At 41.4% G+C, this 23,065-nt stretch overlaps 1 protein-coding gene across 1 annotated transcript in view; it reads right to left on the reverse strand.

The window, feature by feature from the left end:
* Positions 1-525: 525 nt before the first annotated feature.
* The window catches only part of UBR5 (ubiquitin protein ligase E3 component n-recognin 5), an 877,374-nt gene continuing 854,834 nt past the window's right edge, over positions 526-23,065 (reverse strand). Inside the window, exons 53-54 of the mRNA XM_053715922.1 lie at positions 13,055-13,140; positions 526-1,196 (exon numbers count right to left, since the gene is read on the reverse strand). Coding sequence (XP_053571897.1) covers positions 984-1,196; positions 13,055-13,140 — 299 coding nt within the window. The 3' untranslated portion in view covers positions 526-983. The remainder of the gene's footprint in view (positions 1,197-13,054; positions 13,141-23,065) is intronic.

The raw sequence follows: 23,065 nt of genomic DNA on the forward strand, positions 1-23,065 counted from the left end.
TGAAAAAATCATGTAAATTGTCATGGAAATAAGTTAGGTTGCGTATATGAAATACAGTTAGAAAAATAGACTGTGTGTACTATAGCCACAAAGAAAAACACTTATTTCCTTTTCACATTTTTTTTTTTTTTTACTAAAAGCATCCATTTAAGGCATAAAATGCGGCTTTAAGTAGCAGCTCTTAACTTTTCAATAAACCAAAACATGAAGTGAATAAGTATTTTAAACTAAAGAGGAAGCAGTGATTTAAACTCTTAAGTTACACACATGTAGTTCATACATTTTCAAATCTTGTCTCTTCTCAGTAGTTCCAGCAATAAAAGAAAAAAACCTTTGAATGTTCCATCATGCTCAATTTGACACAACATAATAGTCTAACAAACAGGTTATCTTATCTTGATATATATATTTTTACAAATTTAATATACATCATGTACACCACAGTAGCGATACTAAATTTTAAATATCATGAAAAAGTCCCCTGCATCAAATATAAATTTAAAAAGGCAAAAGGACAGAGCAATCTTCATTGTTTTTTTTTTTTTATTCTGAAATATCTTCCTCTCCATACAAGAATCTGTGATGAAGCGCTTTTCACAAAGGCAGCAGTGAATTTTTAAACAATGTTTCCTCGACCCTCTTCAGAATAAAAACTATTAATCACAGTGTAAATTTATATTGTCCTGCTGCCCTTCATTCCTGGGTTGAGTCTACAAAATAAAACCTAGCCAAAACGTTCCAGTCAAAACGTGATTAGGCTATTTACCTTAGGTTATTAGTTTGAAAATTTAGCAGAGGAATGTCTGTTAACTCCTTTAGTGTTAGAAGCGCCTGCAACTCTGAACACCAAAAAGGAGCAAGTCCTTGATACACCAACAGGTGGTGTGACAGCATTGACTTTAATAAACTTTTATAGACAAATGGAAAAAGATCTACAAAAACATTTTGCTAGTAATATTACATGGCAGCACACTTTATTTATTCTACACAAAACCAAAGTTCTTGGTCTTAATAGCAAGTAACAACTTCTGTTTGAGAATCTGTTTGGAGGAATATAGAGGTACATAAAGCCGGGAGATGCAAGTGTTTGCTGTGGGAAGATGTTGGTCATCTGGCGGCCTGATGGTGATGGATGGCATGGGCTGAAATCCCTCTTCACTAGCAGGTAATGATGGACTTGATGTCCAAAAATACACCTGGAGAGATGATAAAAGATTGCCAGTATAATTCATCTGAGAGATTAAAAGGGACAGTCTACTTAAAAATGTTTAAAAAGATAGATAAATCCTATTATTGCCCATTCCCCAGTTTTGAATAACCAATATGATTCTATTAATACACTTTTTACCTCTATGATTAACTTGTATCTAAGCCGCTACAGACGGCCCCATAATCTCAATTCTTTTGACAGACTTATTTTAGCCAATTAGTGCTGGTCCATAAATAACTCCATGGGAGTGAGCACAGTTATCTATATGGCCAACATTAAATATCACTGTCTAACTGGGAAAAACTGTCAAGATGCACTGAGATAAGGGGCAGCCTTCAAGGGCTTAAAAACATAATTTATGTAAGAACTTACCTGATAAATTCATTTCTTTCATATTAGCAAGAGTCCATGAGCTAGTGACGTATGGGATATACATTCCTACCAGGAGGGGCAAAGTTTCCCAAACCTCAAAATGCCTATAAATACACCCCTCACCACACCCACAAATCAGTTTAACGCATAGCCAAGAAGTGGGGTGATAAGACAAAAGTGCGAAAGCATAAAAAATAAGGAATTGGAATAATTGTGCTTTATACAAAAAATCATAACCACCACAAAAAGGGTGGGCCTCATGGACTCTTGCTAATATGAAAGAAATGAATTTATCAGGTAAGTTCTTACATAAATTATGTTTTCTTTCATGTAATTAGCAAGAGTGCATGAGCTAGTGACGTATGGGATAATGACTACCCAAGATGTGGATCTTCCACGCAAGAGTCACTAGAGAGGGAGGGATAAAATAAAGACAGCCAATTCCGCTGAAAATAATCCACACCCAAAATAAAGTTTAAATCTTATAATGAAATTATAAGCAGAAGAATCAAACTGAAACAGCTGCCTTAAGTACTTTTCTACCAAAAACTGCTTCAGAAGAAGAAAACACATCAAAATGGTAGAATTTAGTAAAAGTATGCAAAGAAGACCAAGTTTGCTGCTTTGCAAATCTGATCAACCGAAGCTTCATTCCTAAACGCCCAGGAAGTAGAAACTGACCTAGTAGAATGAGTTGTGATCCTTTTGAGTTTTACCCGACTCGACATAAGCATGATGAATTAAAGATTTCAACCAAGATGCCAAAGAAATGACAGAAGCCTTCTGACCTTTCCTAGAACCGGAAAAGATAACAAATAGACTAGAAGTCCTTCGGAAATTTTTAGTAGCTTCAACATAATATTTCAAAGCTCTAACTACATCCAAAGAATGCAATGATTTCTCCTTAGAATTCTTAGGATTAGGACACAATGAAGGAACCACAATTTCTCTACTAATGTTGTTAGAATTCACAACCTTAGGTAAAAATTCAAAAGAAGTTTGCAACACCGCCTTATCCTGATGAAAAATCAGAAAAGGAGACTCACAAGAAAGAACAGATAATTCAGAAACTCTTCTAGCAGAAGAGATGGCCAAAAGAAACAAAACTTTCCAAGAAAGTAATTTAATGTCCAATGAATGCATAGGTTCAAACGGAGGAGCTTGAAGAGCCCCCAGAACCAAATTCAAACTCCAAGGAGGAGAAATTGACTTAATGACACGTTTTATACGAACCAAAACTTGTACAAAACAATGAATATCAGGAAGATTAGCAATCTTTCTGTGAAAAAGAACAGAAAGAGCAGAGATTTGTCCTTTCAAGGAACTTGCAGACAAACCTTTATCCAAACCATCCTGAAGAAACTGTAAAATTCTCGGAATTCTAAAAGAATGCCAGGAAAAATGATGAGAGACACCAAGAAATGTAAGTCTTCCAGACTCGATAATATATCTTCCTAGATACAGATTTACGAGCCTGTAACATAGTATTAATCACAGAGTCAGAGAAACCTCTTTGACTAAGAATCAAGCATTCAATCTCCATACCTTTAAATTTAAGGATTTGAGATCCTGATGGTAAAAAGGACCTTGCGACAGAAGGTCTGGTCTTAACGGAAGAGTCCACGGTTGGCAAGAGGCCATCCGGACAAGATCCGCATACCAAAACCTGTGAGGCCATGCTGGAGCCACCAGCAGAACAATCAAGCATTCCTTCAGAATCTTGGAGATTACTCTTGGAAGAAGAACTAGAGGCGGGAAGATATAGGCAGGATGATACTTCCAAGGAAGTGACAATGCATCCACTGCTTCCGCCTGAGGGTCCCTGGATCTGGACAGATACCTGGGAAGTTTCTTGTTTAGATGAGAAGCCATCAGATCTATTTCTGGAAGTCCCCACATTTGAACAATCTGAAGAAATACCTCTGGGTGAAGAGACCATTCGCCCGGATGTAACGTTTGGCGACTGAGATAATCCGCTTCCCAATTGTCTATACCTGGGATATGAACCGCAGAGATTAGACAGGAGCTGGATTCCGCCCATACCAGTATTCGAGATACTTCTTTCATAGCCAGAGGACTGTGAGTCCCTCCTTGATGATTGATATATGCCACAGTTGTGACATTGTCTGTCTGAAAACAAATGAACGATTAGAGTTCCAAAATATTGATTGGTAATCTCACCTACTGAGATTCCCAAACCCCTTGTGCTGTCAGAGACCCCCAAACAGCTCCCCAACCTGTCAGACTTGCATCTGTTGAAATTACAGTCCAGGTCGGAAGAACAAAAGAAGCCCCCTGAACTAAACAATGGTGATCTGTCCACCACGTCAGAGAGTGTCGAACAATCGGTTTTAAAGATATTGAGATATCTTTGTGTAATCCCTGCACCACTGGTTCAGCATACAGAGCTGAAGAGGTCGCATGTGAAAACGAGCAAAGGGGATCGCGTCCGATGCAGCAGTCATAAGACCTAGAATTTCCATGCATAAGGCTACCGAAGGGAATGATTGAGACTGAAGGTTTCGACAAGCTGAGATCAATTTCAGACGTCTCTTGTCTGTCAGAGACAGAGTCATGGACACTGAATCTATCTGGAAACCTAAAAAGGTTACCCTTGTCTGAGGAATCAATGAACTTTTTGGTAAATTGATCCTCCAACCATGATCTCGAAGAAACAACACAAGTTGATTCGTATGATATTCTGCTAAATGTGAAGACTGAGCAAGTACCAAGATATCGTCCAAATAAGGAAATACCACAAAACCCTGTTCTCTGATTACAGACAGAAGGGCACCGAGAACCTTATGTAAAAATTCTTGGAGCTGTTGCTAGGCCAAACGGCAGAGCCACAAACTGGTAATGCTTGTCTAGGAAAGAGAATCTCAGAAACTGATAGTGATCTGGATGAATCGGAATATGCAGATATGCATCCTGTAAATCTATTGTGGACATATAATGCCCTTGCTGAACAAAAGGCAGGATAGTCCTTACAGTTACCATTTTGAATGTTGGTATCCTTACATAACGATTCAATATTTTTAGATCCAGAACTGGTCTGAAGGAATTCTCCTTCTTTGGTACAATGAAGAGATTCGATTAAAACCGCAGCCCCTGTTCCAGAACTGGAACTGGCATAATTACTCCAGCCAACTCCAGATCTGAAACACATTTCAGAAATGCTTGAGCCTTCACTGGATTTACTGGGACACGGGAAAGAAAAAAACAGAATTTATGCTTACCTGATAAATTACTTTCTCCAACGGTGTGTCCGGTCCACGGCGTCATCCTTACTTGTGGGAATATCTCTTCCCCAACAGGAAATGGCAAAGAGTCCCAGCAAAGCTGGCCATATAGTCCCTCCTAGGCTCCGCCCACCCCAGTCATTCGACCGACGGACAGGAGGAAAAATATAGGAGAAACCATATGGTACCGTGGTGACTGTAGTTAGAGAAAATAATTCATCAGACCTGATTAAAAAACCAGGGCGGGCCGTGGACCGGACACACCGTTGGAGAAAGTAATTTATCAGGTAAGCATAAATTCTGTTTTCTCCAACATTGGTGTGTCCGGTCCACGGCGTCATCCTTACTTGTGGGAACCAATACCAAAGCTTTAGGACACGGATGAAGGGAAGGAGCAAATTAGGTTACCTAAACGGAAGGCACCACGGCTTGCAAAAACTTTCTCCCAAAAATAGCCTCCGAAGAAGCAAAAGTATCAAATTTGTAAAATTTGGCAAAAGTGTGCAGTGAAGACCAAGTCGCTGCCTTACATATCTGGTCAACAGAAGCCTCGTTCTTGAAGGCCCATGTGGAAGCCACAGCCCTAGTGGAGTGAGCTGTGATTCTTTCAGGAGGCTGCCGTCCGGCAGTCTCATAAGCCAATCGGATGATGCTTTTAAGCCAAAAGGAAAGAGAGGTAGAAGTCGCTTTTTGACCTCTCCTTTTACCAGAATAGACAACAAACAAAGAAGATGTTTGTCTGAAATCTTTCGTAGCCTCTAAATAGAATTTTAGAGCACGGACTACGTCCAAATTGTGTAACAAACGTTCCTTCTTTGAAACTGGATTCGGACATAAAGAAGGTACAACTATCTCCTGGTTAATATTCTTGTTAGAAACAACCTTTGGAAGAAAACCAGGCTTAGTACGCAAAACCACCTTATCTGCATGGAACACCAGATAGGGCGGAGAACACTGCAGAGCAGATAACTCTGAAACTCTTCTAGCAGAAGAAATAGCAACCAAAAACAAAACTTTCCAAGATAGTAACTTAATATCTATGGAATGTAAAGGTTCAAACGGAACCCCTTGAAGAACTGAAAGAACTAGATTTAGACTCCAGGGAGGAGTCAAAGGTCTGTAAACAGGCTTGATCCTAACCAGAGCCTGAACAAACGCTTGAACATCTGGCACAGCTGCCAGTCTTTTGTGTAGTAAGACAGATAAAGCAGAGATCTGTCCCTTTAGAGAACTTGCAGATAATCCTTTCTCCAAACCTTCTTGTAGAAAGGAGAGAATCTTAGGAATTTTTACCTTATTCCATGGGAATCCTTTGGATTCACACCAACAGATATATCTTTTCCATATTTTATGGTAAATCTTTCTAGTTACCTTAGGTCTTCTGATCTACTTGAATCATTGGAGACAAGTCTGTATAGTCCCCATTCCACTGTTTGAGCATGCACAGTTGTAATGGTCTTAGATGAATTTGTGCAAAAGGAACTATGTCCATTGCTGCAACCATCAACCCTACTACTTCCATGCACTGCGCTATGGAAGGACGTGGAACAGAATGAAGAACTTGACAAGTGCTTAGAAGTTTTGACTTTCTGACCTCTGTCAGAAAAATCCTCATTTCTAAGGAATCTATTGTTCCCAAGAAGGGAACTCTTGTTGACGGAGACAGAGAACTTTTTTCTATGTTCACCTTCCATCCGTGTGATCTGAGAAAGGTCAGAACGATGTCTGTATGAGCCTTTGCTGTTGACAGGGACGACGCTTGTATTAGAATGTCGTCCAAGTATGGTACTACTGCAATGACCCTCGGTCTTAGAACCGCTAGAAGGGACCCTAGTACCTTTGTGAAAATCCTTGGAGCAGTGGCTAACCCGAATGGGAGGGCCACAAACTGGTAATGTTTGTCCAGAAAGGCGAACCTTAGGAACTGATGATGTTCTTTGTGGATAGGAATATGTAGGTACGCATCCTTTAGATCCACGGTAGTCATAAATTGACCTTCCTGGATAGTGGGTAGAATCGTTCTAATGGTTTCCATCTTGAACGATGGTACCCTGAGAAATTTGTTTAGGATCTTCAAATCCAAAATCGGTCTGAAAGTTCCCTCTTTTTTGGGAACTACGAACAGATTTGAATAAAATCCCATTCCTTGTTCCTTTATTGGAACTGGGTGTTTCACTCCCATCTTTAACAGGTCTTCTACACAATGTAAGAACGCCTGTCTCTTTATTTGGTTTAAGGATAAGTGAGACATGTGGAACCTTCCCCTTGGGGGTAGTTCCCTGAATTCCAGAAGATAACCCTGAGAAACTATTTCTAGCGCCCAGGGATCCTGAACATCTCTTGCCCAAGCCTGAGCAAAGAGAGAGAGTTTGCCCCCTACTAGATCCGGTCCCGGATCGGGGGCTACTCCTTCATGCTGTTTTGTTAGCAGCAGCAGGCTTCTTGGCCTGCTTACCCTTGTTCCAGCCTTGCATCGGTTTCCAGGCTGGTTTGGGTTGTGAGGCATTACCCTCTTGCTTAGAGGATGCAGAATTAGAGGCCGGTCCGTTCCTGAAATTGCGAAAGGAACGAAAATTAGACTTATTCTTGGCCTTGAAAGGCCTATCTTGTGGAAGAGCGTGGCCCTTTCCCCCAGTGATGTCTGAGATAATCTCTTTCAATTCTGGTCCAAATAGAGTTTTACCTTTGAAAGGGATGTTAAGCAATTTTGTCTTGGATGACACATCCGCTGACCAAGACTTTAGCCAAAGCGCTCTGCGCGCCACAATTGCAAACCCTGAATTTTTCGCCGCTAATCTAGCTAATTGCAAAGCGGCATCTAAAATAAAAGAGTTAGCCAACTTAAGTGCGTGAACTCTGTCCATAACCTCCTCATATGGAGTCTCTCTACTGAGCGACTTTTCTAGTTCTTCGAACCAGAACCACGCTGCTGTAGTGACAGGAACAATGCACGAAATGGGTTGTAGAAGGTAACCTTGCTGTATAAAAATCTTTTTAAGCAAACCCTCCAATTTTTTATCCATAGGATCTTTGAAAGCACAACTATCCTCGATAGGAATAGTAGTGCGCTTGTTTAGAGTAGAAACTGCCCCCTCGACCTTAGGGACTGTCTGCCATAAGTCCTTTCTGGGGTCGACCATAGGAAATAATTTCTTAAATATAGGGGGGGGGGACAAAAGGTATGCCGGGCTTTTCCCACTCCTTACTCACTATGTCCGCCACCCGCTTGGGTATAGGAAAAGCGTCGAAGTGCACCGGAACCTCTAGGAACTTGTCCATCTTGCATAATTTCTCTGGAATGACCAAGTTGTCACAATCATCCAGAGTAGATAACACCTCCTTAAGCAGTTCGCGGAGATGTTCTAATTTAAATTTAAATGTCACAACATCAGGTTCAGCTTGTTGAGAAATTTTTCCTGAATCTGAAATTTCCCCATCTGACAAAACCTCCCTCATGGCCACTTCAGATTGGTGTGAGGGTATGACAGAACAATTATCATCAGCGCCCTCCTGCTCTTCAGTGTTTAAAACAGAGCAATCACGGTTTCTCTGATATGTAGGCATTTTGGATAAAATATTTGCTATAGAGTTATCCATTACAGCCGTCAATTGTTGCATGGTAATAGGAATTGGCGCGCTAGATGTACTAGGGGCCTCCTGCGTGGGCAAAACTGGTGTAGACACAGTAAGAGATGATGTAGTATCTCATCTGAGGAATCATCTTGGGCAATTTCATTATCTGTGGCAGTACTGTCCTTACTTTGTTTGGACGCTATGGCACAATTATCACACAAATTTAAATGGGGAGACACATTGGCTTTCGTACATATAGAACATAGCTTATCCGAAGGCACAGACATGTTAAACAGGCTTAAACTTGTCAATAAAGCACAAAAAAACGTTTTAAAACAAAACCGTTAATGTCTCTTTAAATTTTAAACAGAAACACTTTATTACTGAATATGTGAAAAAGTATGAAGGAATTGTTCAAAAATTACCAAAATTTCACCAGTGTCTTAAGAGTATTGCACACCAATTTTCAGAGCTTTAACCCTTAAAATAACGGAACCGGAGCCGTTTACAAATTTAACCCCTATACAGTCCCAGCTATAGCCTTTGCTGCGACCTAACCAAGTCCAGAGGGGAATACGATACCAAATGACGCCTTCTGGAAACTTTTCCAGCTACTTTCAGATCCTCACATCTGCATGTCTTGCTCTCAAAAACAACTGCGCAGTAATGGCGCGAAAATGAGGCTCAGCCTACAACTGGGAAGGCCCTTCCTGACTGGAAAAGGTGTCTAACATAGTGCCTGCCGTTAAAAAACGTTCCCCAAGTTTATAAATGTGAATTATCAGCATAAACATGTATAAAAATGTCCAAATAAAGCCCATATTTAGCCCATTAAAGCCCGATTTAGCCCATAAAAGTGTCTACCAGTTTTATAGCCCATATTAAGCCCTTTATTCTGTTTGCTTGACTAAGAAAATGGCTTACCGGTCCCCATGAGGGGAAATGACAGCCTTCCAGCATTACATGGTCTTGTTAGAAATATGGCTAGTCATACCTTAAGCAGAAAAGTCTGCTAACTGTTTCCCCCAACTGAAGTTACTTCATCTCAACAGTCCTATGTGGAAACGGCAATCGATTTTAGTTACTGTCTGCTAAAATCATCTTCCTCTCACAAACAGAAATCTTCATCCTTTTCTGTTTCAGAGTAAATAGTACATACCAGCACTATTTTAAAATAACAAACACTTGATAGAAGAATAAAAAACTACATTTAAACACCAAAAAACTCTTAACCATCTCCGTGGAGATGTTGCCTGTGCAACGGCAAAGAGAATGACTGGGGTGGGCGGAGCCTAGGAGGGACTATATGGCCAGCTTTGCTGGGACTCTTTGCCATTTCCTGTTGGGGAAGAGATATTCCCACAAGTAAGGATGACGCCGTGGACCGGACACACCAATGTTGGAGAAATCTCTTTGCAGGAGGCCTTATCTTGAAGCCAATTCTGTACCCTTCTGAAACAATGTTCTGAATCCAAAGATTGTGAATTGAATTGATCCAAATTTCTTTGAAAAATCGTAATCTGCCCCCTACCAGCTGAGCTGGAATGAGGGCCGCACCTTCATGTGGACTTGGGAGCTGGCTTTGTTTTTCTAAAAGGCTTGGATTTATTCCAGACTGGAGATGGTTTCCAAACTGATACCGCTCCTGTGGATGAAGGATCAGGCTTTTGTTCCTTATTGTGACGAAAGGAACGAAAACGATTATTAGACCTAAATTTACCTTTAGATTTTTTATCCTGTGGTAAAAAAGTTCCTTTCCCTCCAGTAACAGTTGAGATAATAGAATCCAACTGAGAACCAAATAATTTATTGCCCTGGAAAGAAAGGGAAAGCAAAGTTGACTTAGAAGACATATCAGCATTCCAAGTTTTAAGCCATAAAGCTCTTTTAGCTAAAATAGCTAGAGACATATACCTGACATCAACTCAAATGATATCAAAGATGGCATCACAAATAAATTTATTAGCATGTTGAAGAAGATTAACAATGCTATGAGAATTATGATCTGTTACTTGTTGCGCTAAAGCTTCTAACCAAAAAGTTGAAGCTGCAGCAACATCCGCTAAAGATATAGCAGGTCTAAGAAGATTACCTGAACATATGTAAGCTTTTCTTAGAAAGGATTCAATCTTCCTATCTAAAGGATCCTTAAAGGAAGTACTATCTGCCCTAGGAATAGTAGTACGTTTAGCAAGAGTAGAGACAGCCCCATCAACCTTAGGGATTTTGTCCCAAAACTCTAATCTATCAGATGGCACAGGATATAATTGCTTAAAACGTTTAGAAGGAGTAAATGAATTACCCAAATTATTCCATTCCCTGGAGATTACTTCAGAAATAGCATCAGGGACAGGAAAAACTTCGAGAATAACTACAGGAGATTTAAAAACCTTATTTAAACGTTTAGATTTAGTATCAAGAGGACCAGAATCCTCTATTTCTAATGCAATTAAGACTTCTTTAAGTAAAGAACGAATAAATTCCATTTTGAATAAATATGAAGATTTATCAGCATCAATCTCTGAAACAGAATCCTCTGAACCAGAGGAATCATTATCAGAATCAGAATGATGCTGTTCATTTAAAAATTCATCTGAAAAATGAGAAGTTTTAAAAGACCTTTTACGTTTACTAGAAGGAGGAATAACAGACATAGCCTTCTTAATGGATTTAGAAACAAAATCTCTTATGTTAACAGGAACACTCTGAGTATTAGATGTTGACGGAACAGCAACAGGTAATGTAACATTACTAAAGGAAATATTATCTGCATTAACAAGTTTGTCATGACATTCATTACAAACAGCTGGAGGAACAGATACCACAAGTATACAGCAGATACACTTAACTTTGGTAGATCCAGCACCAGGCAGCGATTTTCCAGAAGTATCTTCTGACTCAGGGTCAATCTGGGACATCTTGCAATATGTAATAGAAAAAACAACATATAAAGCAAAATTGATCAAATTCCTTAAATGACAGTTTCAGGAATGGGAAAAAATGCCAGTGAACAAGCTTCTAGCAACCAGAAGCAATAAATAATGAGACTTAAATAATGTGGAGACAAAAGTGACGCCCAATTTTTTTTAGCGCCAAAAAAGACGCCCACATTATTTGGCGCCTAAATGCTTTTGGCGCCAAAAATGACACCACATCCGGAACGCCGACACTTTTGGCGTAAAAAAAACGTCAAAAAAATGACGCAACTTCCGGCGACACGTATGACGCCGGAAACAGAAATTTTTTTTTGCGCTAAAAAAGTCCACGCCAAGAATGACGCAATAAAATGAAGCATTTTCAGCCCCCGCGAGCCTAACAGCCCACAGGGAAAAAAGTCAAATTTTAAGGTAAGAAAAAAATTGATTTATTCATATGCATTATCCCAAATATGAAACTGACTGTCTGAAATAAGGAACGTTGAACATCCTGAGTCAAGGCAAATAAATGTTTGAATACATATATTTAGAACTTTATATAAAAGTGTCCAACCATAGCTTAGAGTGTCACAGAAAATAAGACTTACTTACCCCAGGACACTCATCTACATGTAGTAGAAAGCCAAACCAGTACTGAAACGAGAATCAGTAGAGGTAATGGTATATATAAGAGTATATCGTCGATCTGAAAAGGGAGGTAAGAGATGAATCTCTACGACCGATAACAGAGAACCTATGAAATAGACCCCGTAGAAGGAGATCATTGAATTCAAATAGGCAATACTCTCCTCACATCCCTCTGACATTCACTGCACGCTGAGAGGAAAACCGGGCTCCAACCTGCTGCGGAGCGCATATCAACGTAGAATCTAGCACAAACTTACTTCACCACCTCCATAGGAGGCAAAGTTTGTAAAACTGATTTGTGGGTGTGGTGAGGGGTGTATTTTTAGGCATTTTGAGGTTTGGGAAACTTTGCCCCTCCTGGTAGGAATGTATATCCCATACGTCACTAGCTCATGGACTCTTGCTAATTACATGAAAGAAAATTCGGTTTATAAACCTATTCAGGTTTAGCTTTTAACAAAGAATACCAAGAGAACAAAAACAATTTTATAAAAGTAAATTGGAAAGTTGTTCAAATTTACATGCCCTATCTAAATCAAATGTTTAATTTTGACTTGACTGTCCCTTTAAATTTGGTTTACAAAATGGCAATTAATGTAGGTTAAAATGTATAATATAAGATATAGCAGGTTTTACGGATAGCTTTATACACTCGACAAACCCAGGAGCCAATAGTGCCTAGAATTGTACCCCTGGCTCCTAACTTTTTGGGTTATTCTCCATACATCTATATATAAATACCACTGCCTGGCTCCTAAATTTTAAACAAAATTGTTCATCACTAACAACGTATTATTTTAGATTTAAGAAAAACATCTTGTATAATAATCTACCTCAGCAACAAGTGGGGTTTAACCATTTCAAAGCATACATGAAAAAGTTTCAGTGAATCAAATGGTGATTTCACCAAACTAATTGTTTTGATGTATTCCATTGCCATTTGCAAATAAATGGGAAGAGTCTACTAAAAGAATGGAGACAGTTGATTTACAGTGTCTCTCGTGTTATGACTCACCATTCTTTTCTGTAATCGGTTTTAATATGTTAAACAATTGCAAAGCACTATGCAAAGTCACATTCATAAAAATACTTACTAAATCTTGCCGTTCTGTCATACTCATCTTTTCAACAATTGACCAAAACCAACGCTTGAACTGTAAAAGCTTCTCTGCATTTTCTCCTTAAAAATATAAATTGGAATGAAAACATTTAAAAAAAAACCCAAAACCACCACAATTGCTACAATTTGCATTTTATGCTGCAATCCAAATACTACAAGATATTAAGCACGAGAAGAAAGAAAACCGTAAACATTGGAGATTTTTATATAAAATATTAAGTTATGTGTAATAAAAACAGAATTTATGCTTACCTGATAAATTACTTTCTCCAACGGTGTGTCCGGTCCACGGCGTCATCCATAACTTGTGGGAATATTCTCCTCCCCAACAGGAAATGGCAAAGAGCACAGCAAAAGCTGTCCACATAGTCCCTCCCAGGCTCCGCCCCCCCAGTCATTCGACCGACGGACAGGAGAAAAAAAAGGAGAAACTATAGGGTGCCGTGGTGACTGTAGTTAAAGAAAGAAATTTATCAAACCTGATTAAAAAACCAGGGCGGGCCGTGGACCGGACACACCGTTGGAGAAAGTAATTTATCAGGTAAGCATAAATTCTGTTTTCTCCAACATTGGTGTGTCCGGTCCACGGCGTCATCCATAACTTGTGGGAACCAATACCAAAGCTTTAGGACACGGATGAAGGGAGGGAGCCAATCAGGTTACCTAAACAGAAGGCACCACGGCTTGCAAAATCTTTCTCCCAAAAATAGCCTCCGAAGAAGCAAAAGTATCAAATTTGTAGAATTTGGCAAAAGTGTGCAGAGAAGACCAAGTCGCTGCCTTACATATCTGGTCAACAGAATCCTCGTTCTTGAAGGCCCCTGAGGAAGCCACAGCCCTAGTAGAATGAGCTGTGATTCGTTCAGGAGGCTGCCGTCCGGCAGTCTCGTAAGCCAAGCGGATGATGCTTTTCAGCCAAAAGGAAAGAGAGGTAGCAGTAGCTTTTTGACCTCTCCTCTTGCCAGAATAAACGACAAACAGTGAAGACGTTTGTCTGAAATCCTTTGTTGCTTCTAAATAGAACTTTAAAGCACGGACTACATCTAAATTGTGTAACAAACGTTCCTTCTTTGAAACTGGATTCGGGCACAAAGAAGGCACAACTATTTCCTGGTTAATATTTTTGTTGGAAACAACTTTTGGAAGGAAACCAGGTTAAGTACGCAAAACAACCTTATCTGAATGGAACACCAGATAGGGTGGATTACACTGCAGAGCAGATGATTCAGAAACTCTTCTAGCAGAAGAAATAGCAACCAAAAACAGAACTTTCCAAGATAACAACTTGATATCTATGGAATGCAAGGGTTCAAACGGAACCCCTTGAAGAACTGAAAGAACCAAATTTAGACTCCAAGGAGGAGTCAAAGGTCTGTAAACAGGCTTGATCCTGACTAAAGCCTGTGCAAAAGCTTGAACATCTGGCACAGCTGCCAGTCGTTTGTGTAACAAGACAGATAGAGCAGAAATCTGTCCTTTTTTTTTTTTTTTTTTTTATTTTAAAATTCTTTATTTATATCTCCAGCACTGAATAAGGCAACAAATGATATATACAGAAAATTTGTAAAATATGATAACAGTAGTTGCAACCAAAGACAGCACTGCATTTTCTTCTATAGTCTATTAACATAGCTACTCCAGATATTACTTATCTTCCCTGACTTCACGTCTAACTTCCTACATCTAGTTCCCCTGTCTGATAAAGCAACAGATAACAGTATGGTTTGTATAGCATATTATAACCGATCAGAAGATTTCTAAGAGTCTTTAGTGTTTTGTAGTTCTTTGCAATCAGCAGGACGTTGCAGCTCTATTATGAGTGAGTCTTTCATTCAACGTTGGGTTTTATTCAACAGTAGCCTATTTTCCCCTCCTCCCCATCCATCTCTGCTTCCTACTTTCTCCTAACTTGACCCAGAGCGCCCCCCCAGGGTTCCCCTCCTGTCTCTCATCTTTGGTCTCTCTATTGGTGCGTTACCTTGTTAATTGGAATGTTCAGAAAATGTTCCATTTGCCTCGTAACTGGGCTTCCAGGACCACCTCTGAGTTTTTGAGTGGGTACAGTATTTGTCTCTGATGTGTTAAGTCTAAGGTATGGATCAAGGGTTCCCATTTGTGGAGGAAATGCTTGGTTCGTTTTATGATGTCACCCTGTGTGTCTACTTGTTCCCGGATCATTTGCTGTTGTAGTTCTAATTTGAGGTGGGTCAGTGTTGGCGGATCAGGCTCCATCCACTTCTTGAGGATAAGCTTTCTGGCCATCAGTATAACATTGTGGATAAATGTCATGTGTTTGTTTGTGTCCGACTGTGTGTGGAGGAATATCACTACCTGGATGTTTAGTTCTATACTCTCTCCCGTAGTTTTCATTGCCCATTTGTGTGCCATATTCCAGAATCTCGTGAGTTTTGGGCATTGCCAAATCATGTGGAGGATGTTGGGGTTTGAGTACTTGCATTTTGGGCAAAGACCCGAAGTTTCAGGGCACCATTTGTGGAACATCTTTGGTGTTATGTAAGCGTTATGTAGTAGTTTTGTATGTGATTCCCTGATGTCATTTGATAATGATGCTTTCCTCACTTTTAAAACACTTTGTTCAATGACTTGGTCTGTGACTGGGTTTGGGGTCCATGTGCTCCATTTATGTTGAATTTGGTCTCTCGCAGCTTTGTTAGTCAGTGTTTGGAGTGCCTTGTATGTATGTGAGATTGAGGTCAGTCCTCCCTTTGTCATAGTCAGTAATTTGTATATTTCACAGTTGGTATCCGGCATGTCTCCCATCCCCAGAATGCTTTGAACGTAGTGTCTTGTCTGTAGGAATGCGAAGTGGTGTTTATATGGTATATTAAATTCTATTTGTAGTTCGGCAAAGGATCTGACTGATTTTTGGTCTGGCGTCAGGACTTGTCTGATAGTAGTCAGGCCCCTTGTTTCCCATTGTCTGAAAGGCGATGTGGTGAAACCTGCTTGGAAATCTGGATTTCCTCGTATGGGTAGGTATACTGTGTTTTTGCATTTTATTTTCAAGGTCCTGCAAATTTTCCGCCATGCTCTTACAGGTTGGAGGAAGATAGTATTGTGCCCTACTGTTCTTTCTAGTTGTGTGTGAGTCATGTGTGGGAGTATTTTTAGCGACCAAGGGGTAATAAGTTCTGACTCTAGCGCACCGTTTGTGAAGACATTTCTGTCCAAAAGCCAGTCCATTACATATTTAGCTAAAGCTGCCCAATTGTAGTATTCTATATTTGGGAGTGCGAGTCCTCCCATCTCTGGTGAGCACGTCAGTTTTTTATATCCTATTCTGTGTCTTTTCCCCTTCCATAGAAAGTGAAGTATGTCTCTATTCAGTGTTTGTAAGTCTTGTTTATGTAAGAGTTCGGGTAGCATTTGTAGTGCATATAGCAGCTTTGGGAACAGGATCATCTTAATGAGCCCTACTCTTCCCGATAGTGTTAGTGGTAGTGGTATCCAATTAAGGAGTGTGTGTCTTAGTTCCTTGATTAGTGGTCTGAAGTTAAGTCCATACCACTCTCTGGGGTCTCTAGAGAGTTTAATGCCTAGATATTTAAACGAGTTAGTGACAATCTTAAAATTCTCTTGTAGTGGCTCTGCTGGTAATTTATTCCTTAACCATAGTAGCTCCGACTTGTCTTTATTTATGCAGTATCCTGATATTTGGCCGAACTCAGTGATAATGTGCATTAAAATAGGGATATTTCGCCTGGGGTCGCTGGCATATAGGATCATGTCATCCGCGAAAAGGGATATGTGGAGGGTTTCTTTGCCTATTGTTAACCCTGCCGTGTTTTTCCTAATTTTTGTTGCTAGTGGTTCGAGGGCCAGGTCAAAAAGGAGCGGAGATAGTGGGCATCCCTGTCTAGTGCCTCTCATCAGCGGGAAAGTGTGTGATGGTTCGCCATTAACTAGGATTGCTGCTCGGGGTTCGTCATATAGTGTGTAGGTGGCTGTCATGAAGTCGCCCTGAATCCCAAATTTCCCAAGGGTTGTGAAGAGATGGTCCCATAGTATCTTATCAAACGCCTTTTCGGCATCAACCAGTAAAATACAGGCGTCTCCCTCCTTCTGATCTCCCTCCTGTTTTCCTTCCCCCCAGTAGTATGACAGAACTAGCTGCAATTTTCTCATGTTCTTGACTGAGGATCTCCCTCTAACAAACCCTGTCTGGTCTTCGTGTAGCAAGTCCGGTAATATCCCCGTCAGTCTGTTGGCTAGAATTTTGGTGAACAATTTGTAGTCTGAGTTGAGTAATGAAATTGGTCTGTACGAGGCTGTCAGTAATGGGTCTCTGTCTGGTTTGGGGATAACTGTCACATTTGCTTCCGTGAATCTATTTGATAGGTTTGCCCTTCCTTTCATTATGCCATTAAACAGTAAGGTGAGTGTCTCCGCTATCTCCTCCCTGATCATTTTATAGAATTCTCCCGGCAGGCCGTCAGGTCCGGGGGCTTTTTCAAGGGGCAGAGCGTCAATAGCCCTAGTTACCTCCAGGGAGTCCATTGGGCTATTTAGGGTCTGTAATTGTGTCTCAGTTATTTGAGGGAGAGTCAAGTCCTTCCAGAAGTTTTGCTTTAGTGTCTCATCTATTCTCTGTGGACTATACAATTTGGAATAGTAATCTACGAATGCTTTGTGTATATCCTCTTTTTTTGTTAGTATTGTTCCCTGTTTCTGTATGGCTGCTATAGTGTTAGGTTTCCTGGTTAGTTTAGTGATTTTTGCTAGTAATTTACCTGTGCGATTGCCATAACGATAGAATTTAGCCTGCATTCGGGTTTGGGCTCTACCTGCTGTCTGGATAAGATGGGTGTCTCTGAGGGCCTTGATGTCTTTGTAGTGTAGTCTGTTTTGGTCTGTCGGGTGTCTGAGGTATTGATTCCTTGCATTTAGGAGTTGGCGGAGAAGTAGTTCCCCTCTCTCTCTGCAGATTTTTTTTACTCTAATTGCGTAAGTTGTGATCCCCCCTCGTAGCACCGCTTTTGCCGTTTCCCAAAACAGCGAGATGTCATTTAAGTGTTGTTTGTTCAGATCTTTGTAAGCTAACCACTCTCCCACCAAGTGTTTTCGCAAGTTGAGGTCGTGATACAGATGCGTAGGGAATCTCCATCCACACATCTTTCTCTGAGGGGCATCGGTATTTAATATTAGTGTCACTGGTGAGTGGTCTGAAATGGTTATGGGATCTATCATGATATCTCCTATCTTGGAGGTTAAGTGGCTTGAGACTAGGAAATAGTCAATGCGGGAGAGTGTGGTTTTCGACGGATGTGCACATGTGTAATCTCGGGCCTCAGGGTTTCTTTCTCTCCATAAATCTATAAGACCTAGACTATTTTTAAAATTTTTAAGAATCAATGTTTCTCTTCTGGAACCTGTCCATATCTGTTTGGGTTTTGTGTTGCTAGTGGGGTTGCGGAATCGGTCTGCCGGTGTCTGAGGCGCTATATTATAATCTCCACCCACTATAATGGGTAGGTCTGCAAATTGCAAGAGTTTGCTTTGGAGATGTACTAAAAACTCTCTCTTCTGTGTTTGGGGGCCATATATACCGCAAAGAATCAGGGATAGTGTGTCAATTTTTATTTTTATAATCAGATATCTACCCTCAGCATCAGAGATCACCTGTAAAATGTCGTAGTTCAGTCCCTTTCGAAACAGTATTGCAATCCCTCTCGCTCTTTTGTTCTCATAGTGTGTGAAAAGTACTTCTCCCACCCATCCCTGTTTGAGTTTTTGATGTTCTATCTGTGATAGATGTGTTTCCTCTAGTATGGCTATGTCGGCCTTTTTTGTATTTAACTGTCTCAGAATCGCCTTTCTTTTAATGGGCGATGTTATCCCTCCCACGTTCCAGGTAGTGATTTTCATTATGCTATATTGGGTGTCCTGAGTGTATGGGTGTCACAGGTTGTCTAGGTTGTGAGATGTGTAGTGCTATGTATGAGCGTTGCAATATAGGTTAATTAGTGTTACTTACTGTTTCCTGCAGTGTCCAAGATCTGGCTATTCTCCCCCTGAGGGAGCGCTCTTTAGGTCTGGTGGATCTTACCTATCACTATGGTGAACAATAAGCAATCAGGTTAGTGAGTTTTAACTTTTAAACTTTCAAAATCGTTTCTTGAAATTGTGTAGAAGAGACAAATATATATAATAAATTTCAACAGTGCAACAGGCAATAAATATTAACAGAACTTTTCGGTTTCCCATTCCCCCCCCCCCCCCACTTTGTAAAGGATATAGGTTATCATGTCCTTTAGTTTTTAAGAGGCTTTATTCTATGCTTCTTGAGGGCTTTAACAGTGTCTTTTTTTTTTTTTTTCAAGAGCCATCCGGCTGAGCGTGGTGGCCCTGTTGGATTAATAGTTCTTATTGTTTAAAGTGCTTTATACTTCTGCTTCTATGATCCTGACATCGATTCTCATCTTCCTGAGACAGAGGGCCGGTTTTCTTGATCTTGTGGTTGTCGCTGTTCACTCTCTCTCTGCAGGTGTAGCTTGAGCTGTTGTGGCGACTCAAAGAACAGAGGACCATTGGTTGTGTGCAGCCGTAGCCTCGCTGGATATAGAAGGGCTGCTGGCCTGCCTTGCTCTATGAGTTGCTTACAATAAGGTGTAAATTCTTTTCTTCTGGCTGCTACTGTTGCCGAATAGTCCTGGAACAAATACAGTTTTCTGCCTTCAAATTCCAGCGACGGGGCTTTTCTGTAAGCTTGAAGAAGTGCTATTTTTGTTTTAAAGTTGAGATACTTCACCATAACTTGTCTTGATTGTTGGATATTTCCCTCCTGTTTTCGCGGGTCGCCTACTCTGTGGGCTCTCTCTACTGTGCACGGGAGACAGGACTGTGGAATGTGTAACAACCTTGGTAGGGTATTTTCTGCAAAGTCTATGAGTTGTGTTCCTGGGAGAGACTCTGGGATTCCTACAATCCGTAGGTTATTTCTTCTGGACCTGTTCTCCAGGTCGTCAATTTTGGCCCATAGCCTATCATTCTGCTGCTGTAGTGTTTGAATATTGGTCTCAGCTTCTCTATGGCGAGTCTCTCCCTCTGCAACCCTTTGTTCCACTTGAGTAAGTCTGCCATTAAAAGATTTAACTTCTGTTGTAAGTGAATCCATCCCCGTTTGTAACTGCTCAATTTTCGGTAAGAACAGGGCAGAGATTTGTGAGACAATTGGGTGGGTGTCCATAGGGATGGAGTTTGGCAGTTCCTCTGTGTCTGCAGGTGTCTGTGTTGTCTCCACTTGATTCCTTTTCTTGTCAGCATTCTTGAGTCTGCTAGCCATTGTTCCTGTCTTTTTGTTATAGGAATTATAGTATTTTTGCATGCAGCTGTAAAGTCCCAGCTAGTGCTGCCCTATATGGTGTTTTTTTTTCTATTTGTTTCACTGCAAGTTTGCAGTTTCTGTCTGCTTCCTTTCAGATCATAGAGTGATGTCAAACTCAAGGTCAGTGATGTGCTTGTTATGCGGAGGGTGGGTAGGGGGGGGCTAGGCCTGAGCCCTCTAGCCCTGCATGGTGTATTAGTTACAGTTGATGGTGGAAAAAGGGGGTAATGGTTCTAGTGGTTTTGGGTTTTAGCCACCAGGACCCCCAGTGTAGCCTTTTCAAAGTGCGCCTAATTCCAGGGCTAAGGTGGGAGCTATTTTCAAGGGATAGGGTTTCTTAGTGTATCTGTCTGTCTTTCAATGTCTGAGAGAGCATGCAGCAAGAGTGGTTATGTGCTCTTTTCTTTGCGTGACCGTTCTTTTTACCCCTTGTGACTTAATTGTCGTGTCTTATGGTTCTGCAGTTTATGTGAGTTTGTGCGAGATTTTCCCTTTGCTATGCGAGTGCGGTGTGCAGTAAATGAGTGTCGGCACTTTGCACTGCAGTTTTCCTAATTTAGTCTGGTACTCACTTCGCTCTCCAGGGAGCTGTGTCCTTTGTTATGCTGCGTAGTTAGTATAGGAGGTCCGGCAGCAGTTTGTCAAAATGGCGGCGTTCCCGCCGTTATCTGGACCTTCCCTCCCGGCCCCTCAGATGTTTAAAAAATTGTTCAGGGGTCTTACCGGGTACTTAAAGTCTTGGTGCTTGTCCCCTTCTTGGTGTTTGAGGGTCGCGTGGAGTCTATTTTTATCCGGTAGCTTTGTGGCTGCAGCTGCAGACTGTCTCTGCTTCCTCTGTCCGGCGGCTTTTGCGGCGGGGGAATCTGATGTCCGATTCCTTGCTGAAATGTCTCCGGGCAGTTGTGGTTCCCCCTGCCAAGGATGTCAGCGTATTTTGGGGGCACTTGTGAGGCTTTTCGCCGAGTTAGGGGCTGTAAGCAGCGGAGCTCCTTTCCCTGCTTCCACCCTCTGTGCCCTCCCACCGGAAGTCATCAGAAATCTGTCCTTTTAAAGAACTCGCTGACAATCCCTTATCCAAACCTTCTTGTAGAAAGGAAAGGATCCTGGGAATTTTAATCTTACTCCATGAGAATCCCTTGGATTCACACCAACAGATATATCTTTTCCATATTTTATGGTAAATCTTTCTAGTTACAGGTTTTCTGGCTTGTACCAGAGTATCTATCACGGAATCCGAAAACCCACGCTTAGATAAAATCAAGCGTTCAATTTCCAAGCAGTCAGCTGGAGAGAAACTAGGTTTGGATGTTCGAATGGACCTTGTACTAGAAGATCCTGTCTCAAAGGTAGCTTCCATGGTGGAGCCGATGACATATTCACCAGGTCTGCATACCAAGTCCTGCGTGGCCACGCAGGAGCTATCAAAATCACAGAGGCCTTCTCCTGTTTGATCCTGGCTACCAGCCTGGGAATGAGAGGGAACGGTGGAAACGCATAAGCTAGGTTGAAGGCCCAAGGCGCCACCAATGCATCCACTAGAGTCGCCTTGGGATCCCTGGATCTGGACCCGTAGCAAGGAACCTTGAAGTTCTGACGAGACGCCATCAGATCCATGTCTGGAAAACCCCATAATTGGGTCAACTGGGCAAACACCTCCGGGTGAAGTTCCCACTCCCCCGGATGGAAAGTCAGACGACTCAGATAATCCGCCTCCCAGTTGTCTACTCCTGGGATGTGGGTCGCAGATAGGTGGCAGGAGTGATCCTCCGCCCATTTGATGATTTTGGACACCTCTCTCATCGCCAGAGAACTTCCCCCCTGATGGTTGATGTAAGCAACAGTCGTCATGTTGTCTGATTGGAATCTTATGAATCTGGCCTTTGCTAGTTGAGGCCAAGCCTGGAGAGCATTGAATATCGCTCTCAGTTCCAGAATGTTTATCGGGAGAAGAGACTCTTCCCGAGACCATAGGCCCTGAGCTTTCAGGGAGTCCCAGACCGCGCCCCAGCCTAATAGACTGGCGTCGGTCGTGACGATGACCCACTCTGGTCTGCGGAAGCTCATTCTCTGGGACAGGTGATCCTGGGTCAGCCACCAACGGAGTGAGTCTCTGGTCATCTGATCTATTTGAATCACTGGGGACAAGTCTGTATAGTCCCCATTCCACTGTTTGAGCATGCACAGTTGTAATGGTCTTAGATGAATTCGGGCAAAAGGAACTATGTCCATTGCTGCAACCATCAACCCTACTACTTCCATGCACTGAGCTATGGAAGGCCGTAGAATAGAGTAAAGAACTTGACAAGCGTTTAGAAGCTTTGACTTTCTGACATCTGTCAGGAAAATCTTCATTTCTAAAGAATCTATTATTGTCCCCAAGAAGGGGACTCTTGTCGACGGAGACAGGGAACTTTTTTCTATGTTCACCTTCCACCCGTGAGATCTGAGAAAGGCTAGAACAATGTCTGTGTGAGCCTTTGCTTTGGAAAGAGACGATGCTTGAATTAGGATGTCGTCCAAGTAAAGTGCCACTGGTCTTAGAACTGCTAAAAGGGACCCGAGCACCTTTGTGAAAATCCTTGGAGCAGTGGCTAGCCCGAATGGGAGAGCCACGAACTGGTAATGTTTGTCCAGAAAGGC

This window comes from Bombina bombina, chromosome 5, assembly GCF_027579735.1.
Source record: "Bombina bombina isolate aBomBom1 chromosome 5, aBomBom1.pri, whole genome shotgun sequence".
NCBI lineage: Eukaryota > Metazoa > Chordata > Amphibia > Anura > Bombinatoridae > Bombina > Bombina bombina.